This window comes from Theobroma cacao, chromosome 5 (genome assembly GCF_053813885.1).
Source record: "Theobroma cacao isolate CCN51 chromosome 5, ASM5381388v1, whole genome shotgun sequence".
In the NCBI taxonomy this organism is placed as follows: domain Eukaryota; kingdom Viridiplantae; phylum Streptophyta; class Magnoliopsida; order Malvales; family Malvaceae; genus Theobroma; species Theobroma cacao.
Genome location: NC_142643.1, coordinates 6,203,032 through 6,214,910, shown reverse-complemented (window position 1 = coordinate 6,214,910; position 11,879 = coordinate 6,203,032). Strand labels below are relative to the sequence as shown.

Sequence of the window (11,879 nt, the reverse complement as noted above, 5' to 3'; positions counted from 1 at the left end):
AAGACAAATTAATTATAAGACTATCACTAGCTAAAATTGAGATCGATTCCCCTACATTTTTAGAATGTATTTAGGGTGATATACGATGCATCGACTAGATGATCATGTGTGCTTATTATTAACTTACAATTTGACATTTGTAAGATTACTCGTCTAAATCATCCATTTGTGAGTACATTTTCTTGATTATGCAATTAAGACAATTCGTCTTAACAATGGTAGTGAATTTACATCTCAAGCTTTTAATGAGTATTGCATATTAGTTGAAATAACTGTTAAACAACCTGTTGCTTATGTTTATACAAAAAAAGGTCTAACAGAATTGTTTATTAAACACTTCCAACTAATGATAAGGCGATTGCTTACAAAAACTAAGCTCCTTATTTCTGCTAGGGGGTATGCAATTTTGTAAGCAGCAGCCCTTGTACACATCAAGCCGACAAGTTATCATAAATTCTCTCATGTGCAATTGGTTTATGGTTCAGAACCAAATTTTCTCATTTAAAAATTTTTGATTGTGTAGTATATGTCCCAATTGCTCCACTACAATGCACAAAGTTAGGTCTTCAAAGGAGGTTAGGAATATATGTTGGATATAAATCTTCATCTATAATTAAATATTTAGTACCATTTATAAAAGATTTATTCATTGCAAGGTTTGCTGATTGTCATTTTGATAAAATAGATTTTTCAATATTAAGGGGAGAAAATAAGCAACTGAAAAAAAGAAATTTCTTAGAATGTATTATCATTATTTAGCTTTGATCCTCACATAAAACAATGTGAATTTGAAGTTCAAAAGATAATTTATTTGCAAAATATAACAAATAAGTTGCTAGATGTATTTATAAACCTAAAGAGAATAACTAAATCTCATATACCTGCTTGTTAGGAATGCTAGCTCAATAATAATGTGAAAATATCCAAAGAAGGGGTGAATTGGATTTTTAAAAATTCTTTTCTTAAAATCAAATTTCTAATGAAGGCAAGCTAAAAACAATTTTCATAAACTTGTTTTTCAATCAAAGTGTCAAAGTAATTAGAAGAGTAAATTAAAGAACAAACAAGTTAAGAATAAATTTTCAAAACTCTTCAAAGTAAAGTAAAATGCACACAAATAATTAGTGATGAGTAAAAAGAAAATGCACAAGAAATTTATAGAGGTTTAGCCCTTCCTTGGTGCCTACGTCCTTTTCTTAACAAGCTAAGGAGTTTAATACACTATTAACTAAAGTCAATACAATACCTTTTCAAGGATCAAGCATAACCATTGCTTTTTCAAGGTTCAAGCACAACCTTTAAATATTACCTTTTGAAGGCTAACGTATAGCTTCTATGCCTTTCAAGGATCAAGCATAACTTCTAAATACTACCTTTCGGGGGCTAAGGTATAGCATTTTCTCTTTTACAATTTTGAGTAACAAAGATACTTTTAGAAGGTGGGTTTTGATAAGTAAGTACAACGTAAATAAAGTGTAGGAGTGATAGCACAAAGAATTTGAAGTTCAAAAATAGCTTAAAAGCTAAGTGGAAGAATGTGTTTTGCTTGCTCTAACTTGGTTTCTCTTTCTTTTTCTTCTTTCTCTTTATAAGATTTGATTCTTGAGTATTTGATGTTTTTCTCCACTCTTCTAACCTTGTAAATGTGTTGGAGAAGCTTTGGAGTTGTTGGAGAAGGTTGGTGAAGAAAATAGCCGTTTTTTTTTTAAATTTTCGTGTGTAATGGCTAGTTTTGGACCAAATGTATTGATACATTTTGGAATGTATCGATACATATGTATTGATACATTCCAAAATGTATCAATAATGTATCCATATATTTTGGGCAAAACCATTATATTTAAAATGTATTGATACTTTTGACCAAAGAATTGATACTTATAGATTAAAACATAGTAAATTCTTCTTTTTGAAGCAAATTTGATGCCAAATACTTGGACATTTCAAAATCAAATGCAATGGAGGTTTAGAACTAATTTAAACAAGTTTAAAAAACTATTCGAACAAGTTTAAAAATCATTAAATCAATTTCAAAACTCATTCAAATAATTTTGAAACTTTTCACATGGAAACACTTAGGCAGTTCAGAACTTATTTAAAAAAATTTAAAAATTATTCAAACAAGTTGAAAAACTCATTCAAGCAAATTCAAAAATTATTCAAACAAGTTCAAAGATCATTCAAGTAATTTTGATTACTTTTCACATGGAAACACTTATGCACTTCAAAAGCAAATGTATGAAAGTTAACATTCATAAATTAAGTTCAAAAACATATTTAAACAACTTCAAAAATCATTTAAATAAGTTCAAGGATCACTCAAATAAGTTCAAAGATTATTGAATCAATTTTGATCACTTTTGTCATTTCAAACCTATAATAGTTTTAAAGCTAATTAAGCTAACACAGCTGCAAAAGCTCCTATTAGAATTGATGTCTGTGTAGAACAAGGCATGCTAGAAATGTGAGAAATCAATAAGTTTCAAAGATAAAATCCTCAAAAAAGAAAAGGAACAAATATACAAGATGGTTAGAAAGAGGAAACAGAAACTCTAAAAGAGACCCTTGACATAATTGATGAAATTTCATAAAAAATTCAAGTACCTGAAATTATTGAAAATGAAGAGATCTTAATAAATTATGTCATAACGAAAAAAGATGGAACCGGAATAAAATAAAAGTTGATGATATTTTTGAATATAATATAACACTCAATATTATAAAAAAATGAATGACAATCTTGAACCTACGTATATTGAAAAATGTAGACATTGAAATGATTGATCAATGTAGAAAGACGTAATCAAGTTGGAATTGAATTCATTTGCAAAACATTAAGTTTTTGGATTTGTAGTTCGTACACTAAATGGTGTAAAACTAGTAGGATATAAATGGGTATTTGTGCAAAAATAAAATGAGAAAAATGATATTGTGAGATATAAAGCACGACTTATCGCACAAGATTTACCTAAAGACTTGTTATTAACTATGAAGAGATATATTCTCTTGTGGTGGATATAATTACATTTCTATATTTAATTAATCTGGCAATACATGAGAAGATTGAAATACGTCTAATGAATGTAGCTACAGCTTATTTATATGACTCACTTAATGTCAATATCTATAAGTAACTTCTTAAAGGATTTAAGTTGTCTAAACCACATACACAATTCTCGAGATAATTATTGGATCAAATTAAATCAATATATATATGGATTAAAGCAATCTTATGTCCATGTGTTCGGATCTGAATTTGTCATAATTGTTGTTTATATTGATGACTGAAATATTATTAGAATTCTTGAAGAGTTATCAAAAGCCGTAGATTATTTAAATAAAGAATTATAGATGAAAATCTTGGAAAAACAAAGTTTTGTTTGGATCTTCAAATTGAATACTTGATAAATGAAATTTTTATCCATCAATCAAATTATATAGCAAAAAAGCTAAAACGATTTTATATGGATAAAACACATCAATTGAGTTCACTAATGGTTGTTAGGTCATTAGATATGAGAAAGGACTATTTTTGACCTTGTGAGGATGATGAAGAACTTTTTGGTCTGAAGTACTATATCTTAGTGCAAGTGAAGTACTAATGTATCTTGCTAGTTATACAAGACTTAATATATCATTTGCTGTAAATTTATTAACAAGATATAATTCTTTTTCAACTCGAAGACATTGGAATAGAATTAAACATATACTTCGATATTTTTGATAAACAATGAACATAAACTTATATTACTCAAATGTATCAAAAATCAAATCTAATTGGTTATGCAGATGCAAAATATTTATCTAATCCATACAAAACTTGATTCTATACAAGGTACTTATTCACATATGGAAGTATGACTATTTCATAGTGTTTTTAAAACAAATTAAAGTTACTACTTCTTTTAATCATTCAAAAATTTTACTAATTCATGAGGCAAATCATGAATCTATTTGGTTAAAATCTATAATTTAACATATTTGAAAAATATGTGGTTTGTCAACCAAGAAGGAAATATCAACAATGTTATATGAGGATAATACTGCTTGTATAGCCCAATTAAAAGAAAGATGCATTAAAGGCGATAGCCTAATATATTTCGTCAAAATTCTTCTTCACTCATGATCTTCAATAAAATAGTGATATTAGTGTTCAACAAATTTGTTCAAGTAACAATCTAGTAAATTTATTCACTAAAGTTCTTCTTATTGCAATGTTTGAAAAGTTGGTACAAAATATTAGAATGTACCGTTTTAAAGATCTTAAAAAATATAATTATCAATGGGAGTAAAATACGCACTGTAATCTTTCATTCATCAAGATTTTTCTCATTGGATTTTTCTTGATAAAGTTTTTAACGAAACAGTATTTCAAAAGTATATTCTTGAAAAGAATTATGTATTCTTTTTCCTTCACTTGAATTTTTTTCTCATGAGGTTTTTTTTTAGGAAAGTTTTAACGAGACATTTTTTTAATACAATGAACATTTAAGGGAAAATGTTATAAATATATATGCGAATGACCATTTTGTTATGTTTCAAGAAGTTCACACCAAGTCAAATAGCATAACATGCCAGATATAAAAAGTGTAATTTGATTTGAATTTTTATATTTGATTACGTATATCAAGATTTAATATAGATTGAATTGAAATAAGATTATAATATAAAGGGTTATTAATTTATAAATAAACTCTTCACTTTATTTGTAAATATACACTTAAATAAGATTTTTTTACTTTCTCTAAATATTTTCTCTAATAGTTGTAAGTTATATTTCATAACATATTCTTTTGTTTTTTTCAACTACTCTCTTTGACTTTAGAGTGTATGTAATGTTTTAGTCAACCTTATAATTCTTGTTCATCAATGTATTTCCATGATGAACGCATTGTCACTTTTCTGAGTTGAAACTGTAACCATATGGTTCTATAACTTGTGGCATTTTACAATCAAGTAGATTTGTCCCTTGAAACTGTAATTAATACAATTTCATGATTGTGCGTAGGGATGTCAACGGGTTGGGTATCCTATAATTTTGAGGCACCCCGAATCTTAACCTTATGAAAAATTAACTACCCTAACCCTATTAACTATCTGAATAATTTAAAAATTATTACCCTAACCCTAATACATTCCTACTACTCTATAATTACCCTAACCCGTTTAAATATCCGATTAAATAAAAAAATTATTAAAATCTTCTTCATGGGTACCCAATTACCCAATTAACTTTTCTAATCTTATAACTTCTCCTTAAATTTATATGTTATAAGTTTATATAAACAAAGGTATATATACTGTAATTAATAATTTAATGACTTACAATTTTTGCAATGTTAATACAAAATAAAAAGTAAATATATTTATATTTAAAGTACATATATATATATACACACGCATACATAAAAAATATTTTAATATATAAAATAGTAATTATATTTCTTAAAAATTAACACAATATATAAATTATATATATTAAAAGACATTACAAGTTAATTAATAATAATAGTTTCATTAATTAATTAAATTAATTATAAGGATTTGTTCTTAATTTCATGAAATTAAAAAAAAACATTTAGATTTTAAAACTATTCTAATCTCAAAAGCTTTCTTTAAGTATATATATTATAAGATTATATAAATAATGGTATATATATTATAATTAATAATTTTATAAGTCATAATTTTTGTAATGTTAACACAAAATAAAAAGTAAATATATGTATATTAAAAGTACATATATAATAGTAATTATATTCCTTTATAATATGATATAATGTTCAAATTATTTAAACATAATTAACAATCTAATAATTTTTTAATTTAAATATATTAATATCATCATATTAATAATTAGAGTAACCATACTTTTCATATATTTATTAGTTTTTAACAAAAAAAAATTGCTTGTAAAGTTGATAGAAATTATAAATTTTTAATTTAATTATTAAACTAATAATAAAATATTTATAAATATTAATCGGGTTCGGGTAACGGGTACCTAAGGAGTGGTACCCGAACCTTACCCGAACTTGATTCGGGTAGTGAAATCACTACCCGAACCCTACCCGAATCTTTTTATTGAGTACCCTAATCCGATGTAACCGGATAGAGTACCCGTTGACATCCCTAATTGTGCGGATGAAGACACAATCAGTGTTAGCTACTGCAAAGAGAAGAGGAAAACTGATAAGCCTTTCTTTTATGTAAATAAACAGAACTAACATTAGGCTTGATTAATCGATTCTGGTATACAGTGTATTGAATTAGATGAATCTTAGATAAAGTCAATAATCGAGAATTTGGATACAAAAGATGGTTAACTCTTGGATTTTTTGAGCTTGTGAATGCAACTCATATTCCCCAACTTAACAATTATATATCAAGGTTTTGGAGGGTGAGGAGAACTTCAGTGTTGAGCAGAGACAATCATATATTGTGTCTTGCTCGAGTATTGCTGCCATTGCCAAGGTCAAAGATTCTTGTTCCTGATGAAGCAACTGCAGCAGCTGATGTTAACACACTTGACTGAAAATATTACTATATATGATTTCAACTTCGTAAGAGAAGTGACATTAAAGCAGTATCAAAGCAAAAAAAAAAAAAAAGAGAAAAGAAAGAGAGATTCGATCTGAATGTACTTGAATGATTAGTATAACCTAAGAGATGTGTCAAGAATAAGATCATATTGTGCAGCAAAATAAGCTTGCAATTTCAGGAACTCCAACTCCTTTGCTGCTCAGTTTCCATCCAGCGGAATGAAATAACCTTCCATCATCCATGAACTCAAACTTCATTGAAACTTCTAACACAAGAACCAACTCCATTGAGGCAATAACTTGGGTCTAATCCACTCCATAAAAGTAACAAACCTGAGAACATCATAAGGTAGTAACAACTTATCATTATTTAGAACACAAATCACATAAACGATATCGACAAAGATGACATTTAGCTACTGCTTTATTGAACTAAAAAGATTAAGAATTGACATTACATATGATCCAGTGTGCTGTATTTGAATAAATTCACTCGGGAAAGACATTCATATTTGAAAGAAAAATAAATTACGATTACATGAATTCTCCGAGAAGCATGACAATGTGCTTCCGTCAAATACAGCGAGCATCAATGGAGTTCTACCAATTTTGGTTATTGTAATACATAATCAAGTCATCCATAAGCAATTATTCCACAGCAAGCATCAATATCCATTCCATGGATGCTGTGAAATATAAGAAGATAAATATATCACAAGCATGTCATGAGAGCTTCATTCAAACATACTCACTTGTACTAATAATGTTCTTCAGAAGAAGGATGAGGCATCCTCGGGTGGTTCAATCCATATGTTCTCAAAGGGATCTTGCTCTCCCCAGTCATAGCACTGTTTACGGGGATAGTATCTACAGTCATCAAGCGAGTATGATATGCAACGCTTTCCAAAGAAACGAACTTTAGAGAAGTAGACACTGTTCCTCATTATTCCAGGGAGATCAATTCTTGAATGAGATGACAAGAAACTTGCAAATAGTGTCACACCATCAAGGGTTTTCATTTCTTCCCATACCATTTCTGATTGATCCAGTTTAAATATAATGGGGTTCTCCGTACAACATGTATAGATAACTAAGATATCTCCATTATGCTCTGCCATAAATTTGCCCTTCCACCAATTTTTGGCAAAAAAATTCTCAGGACATCTTGGTGGAGGAACAGCAAGAACATTCCAAGTACGCTCCAGAGGATTATAAACCCCTAACCAACCGGTGAGACTAAGACAATAAAAGATTCCACTGCAGAATACAAGTTTGTTCCAAATGCTACTGACAAAAGGCAAGCGATTCTGGTGATTAACAGTGGCCCACTCTGATGCCCCAGGATGGCATGTGCTGATAGCAACAATAGTAGGACTGATGTGCTTAATTGTAAAAACCACACAGCTGGTAGATGTTGGGGCACAAGAGAAGGCGACTATCTGATATGTCAACTCAAATCTGGGAAGCTTAATCATCTCACGAGTGAAGGGATTAAAGAAGAATACACGGTGATTTCTGGGTCTGTATAGCAACAACCAACCATCTTTAGTGTAACAAACCCTGGATCCAAGCAACTCTGGTAGCTCAAGGGAGTAGGTTTTGCGCTCTGATGGATCATAGAACTCATATAAATTACCATATTTTGGAAAGTACATGAGCCATGGTGATTGATTCACCACCCGCACAGAAATTGCAACTTTGTGCCACCTCTTGCAGACAGCAGATGCCCGAACATTATCCTCTAGTGTTAGGTGGGACATAATCAATTCCAAAAGTTCTACAGGAAGATCAGACCATGTTTGTAGCTCCAACCTCTCCTTCCCATCCTCAGTTGCTGTTCTTTCATCCCCATTTGCTGTTTCAGCTAACCTATAGAGCCAAAAGGATATTGATATTAAAATGCTATTATTAGCTATAAAATATGAAAAAGAAGTGATTCAAGGCTGACATCAAAACCCAGCAAAGGACCCTAAAATGCTCAAGTCAGACAGCTTAATCATGCTCTATAACTATTTCACAATTCAATGCTTGCTGCATTTCTTAAACTTAGACCACAACTAGAAAAGACTTATTTGACTGACCAACAAAAACATATGTACAAAAAAGTACATTTTGATATTCTATTTACTACATACTGCATGCTGCTATGCCACTCATGAACTTAGGGTAATATACACAAAAAAAAGCACTTATTTGACTTAACCATAGGACACCTCCCCACTTCAGGGGGAAAAAAATCCAAACCAACAGTCCAGCTAGAAAAGAAACAACAAAGTTCAGTTGTCTTTCAGGGCAATTAGAAGCCGCAAGCATCAAATATCCAAAATGCTTCATATTCACATTCAATCCAATACTATCTACAGATTAAGTCATATCTCCTATAAAAGAAAAGTCACATTTTTGTTGTTTCGCCTAAACCACAACAGCTCATAACCCTGAACTGCACCATGATAAAAAGATTTCTATAAATTAGAACCCATCTTTGAGAACTATAATTCCATGACTAATAGGAAGAACACAAAACAACCAATCAAACAGTAGACTGTTCTAATCCCTGAACCTTGGATTGAGATCCAATTCAAAATCCTATAAGAAACTCAACTTCCATCATGATTTCATGAACTGGAATTGATCTTAATTTAGAGGACATTGATACTTCACCAAATCCTCAATGGAAATATCAAACTTTATTGGTAAATATCTATTGGTAGTAAAAAGCTCCACCTAAGGAAGTTGCAAATTGCAATATAACTTTACATTTTCATCCTCCATTTACCATATATGGTATGCAAATGAGCGACTCATGATTTTATCATGTAATAACAACTCAAAGACCCTTCTTTGACTGACCATTGAAACCTCCTCCCTTGGGGTGCAAAAGACACTACTAAAGTTCAGTGATCCAATCGAACTGAAGTCACATTATTTGCATTGAAATACCCAACATTGCACTCAATTCAACAGTATCTCTGTATTTAAATCAGACTTTAACATCAATCATCCATAATGTTCTGAATGATTAAGAGCTCAATACTACGAAAAGCACCACAAGCCAATGATCACTAACCGAAGATGTGGATTTTAACCTAAAAACCAAGAAAGTTAAAAATATCCAAAATTTGACTCCAACTTTCAAAATTCAAACTCACCACTTCAACATTAACCTAAACAATACATACACAATCAGTAAATACTTAGTTTCTCTAATCACCTAAACATTCAAATCATTTCTGAGTATGGGCAAAGATCCAAATAAAAAAGCATCAAAGTGCTCAATTAGCACTGCAATTTCCCTAAACCCAAATGGAAAAATAGTTGAAAAAACACATTAACACTTTAGCAAACCCTCAAATTAATCTAATTCCGAAAACCCCGAATTATTCCCAAACATAGGCATAAACAAAAACCCAATTGAGGCACAACTCAAAATTTTCAGATTTGACTGCAATTGGCATAATTCAACTTTATTATTCAGTAAAGAACACATTTTTATCTCATAAAAAGCACTCAAGAGGCTCTAATTCCTAAAATCCATATGCCATTTCCATGAAACCCTAACCACAAGCATTCCAATTTTTATTAAAAAAAAAAATGCTAAAGTTACAACCTTGGTTACTCAAAGAAACAAAGAAAAAAACTCACAATTTAAGCTTTTTTTTCTTTCTCCCAGCCATAGTAGCAGAAAGACCGTAGCTTTTGGTGTGAAAGTCTCAAGGGAGTGCCGGAGTGAAATGAAAGAGAGAGAAGCCAGGAGAGAGAGCTGACAAGCTCAAGTGTAGTCGGCAAAAACGTGTTGGATGGAAAAATCAGGTGTGGCTGTTTGCTTAGTAATGACAAGGGAACAACCGACGAATGGGTGACACGTCATGTACTGATTTTGGTCGAGCTGACTTTAGATGAGGTGTTGTGGTTTTATTGATTAGTTTAATGAGAAAGATGAGTGAGGTCTGTTTTACAGTTGGCTTTGGGTCAAAGGTTTTCTTATTACCAAAACCGACAACGGATAAGTCCGGAGACATGTAAGATAAAACTTAAACCACTTTTGTTAACTCACTGGTTCATGTTTATGAAAAGAGATTATATCTTAAAGTGACAAGTAATATGATCGTAGAATTTAAGATATAAATAAAGTAACAATTAAAATATAAAAAATAATATTTTAATGTTTGATTTATAACTATTTTACTAAAAAGGTCATGTCAATTTCTAAACTTACGCTTGTTTGCCCTAAATCATGAATCTTAAACCCCAAAACAAAAAACAGATAAGATAAAACTTAAACCATTTGTTTTGACGCAATGATTTATGATTATTTTCCATTCTATGTCTTAAAATTTTCAATAAATATTTTTGTATTAATTTCGCAATAGCTGTTGCTGAAACTTATGGAATATTATTCGTCAGCAAATAAATTTATAAAACGAAGATGACATCGTGAAAGGGCAGGTAAAGTGGATATTTTCTACTTCAATTGCAAAAACCATTTCTTAAAAGAAATTTGTTTAACACTAATTCCATTTTGATAATACAATTATACAACTGCACTCTTTGCTCATCTTCAGTTCTTACCACATTGTGTATCAATCTCTCTTATTCCAATTTTGTAGTCCATGATCTATTTTCGTCAAATTATATAATTAGTTTTTGTCTATACAATAATTTATAAAAATTAAAATTTTGTATTTTTTAAAATTGATAATATCAGTCCAATTTAATTATTTCATTATCTATATTGACATGTATGTGACATCTAAAAACGACATCTCTGGAATAAATTTTGATAAATTATCCCTAATCATTACACCATATTTTTCATTTCGAATTCCCTTTGAATTTTTTGGTCCAATTTTTTATTCTGCACCATATTTTTCATTCTCTCTTGATTGTCTCTCCTCAATGGAAATCTCTAGAATAAGCTAATCTTTTTTCTTTCTTTACCAATATGAAGTTTGGATTAGAGTTTTTATTTTATTTTATTTTTTGCGTAGGTTCATAATTACAATTGAAATTAACTATACAACCGGCACTGTGATTTAATATTACAGCAGCTTGGCCTACTGTTTTGGACCAACATATTGATGTACTTAGCTGCCGCTTGAGCTCATGCAATTCAATGGCTGCCCGCCATGTTTAAGGCGATGCTGCCTGTTTAAAAATTAAAAGTCTATGAACAAGAGATGTTGTATGCTTTCACTGCAGGAATGAGAGGATGTTGAAACTTAATACTGGGAAGCTGGTAACTAGCCTCTACTCCATCCTTATAATCTCAATTTACAAAGTCAGGATACAAAAAGTTGTTGCGTGGTATGATGGTACTACTAAACTGCAAGGAACAGG

The 11,879-nt window shown here is 30.2% G+C and overlaps 1 protein-coding gene across 1 annotated transcript; it reads right to left on the bottom strand.

Annotated features, from left to right (window-relative positions):
- Positions 1 to 6,527: 6,527 nt before the first annotated feature.
- Positions 6,528 to 10,327, bottom strand: LOC18598249 (F-box family protein). The gene is made up of 3 exons (XM_007027698.3): positions 10,185 to 10,327; positions 7,295 to 8,411; positions 6,528 to 6,875 (listed from the first exon to the last, which is right to left on the bottom strand). The coding sequence occupies exons 1-2, from the start codon at positions 10,214 to 10,216 to the stop codon at positions 7,313 to 7,315; spliced, it is 1,131 nt and encodes a 376-aa protein (XP_007027760.2). The 5' UTR covers positions 10,217 to 10,327; the 3' UTR covers positions 6,528 to 6,875; positions 7,295 to 7,312.
- Positions 10,328 to 11,879: the final 1,552 nt, after the last annotated feature.

Coding starts and splice junctions, on each gene's coding strand:
- LOC18598249 (XM_007027698.3), bottom strand. CDS start 10,216: ATGGCTGGGAGAAAGAAAAAAAAGCTTAAATT. Junction 8,412..10,184: donor AAGAAAAAAAAGCTTAAATT/GTGAGTTTTTTT, acceptor TTGGCTCTATAG/GTTAGCTGAAACAGCAAATG.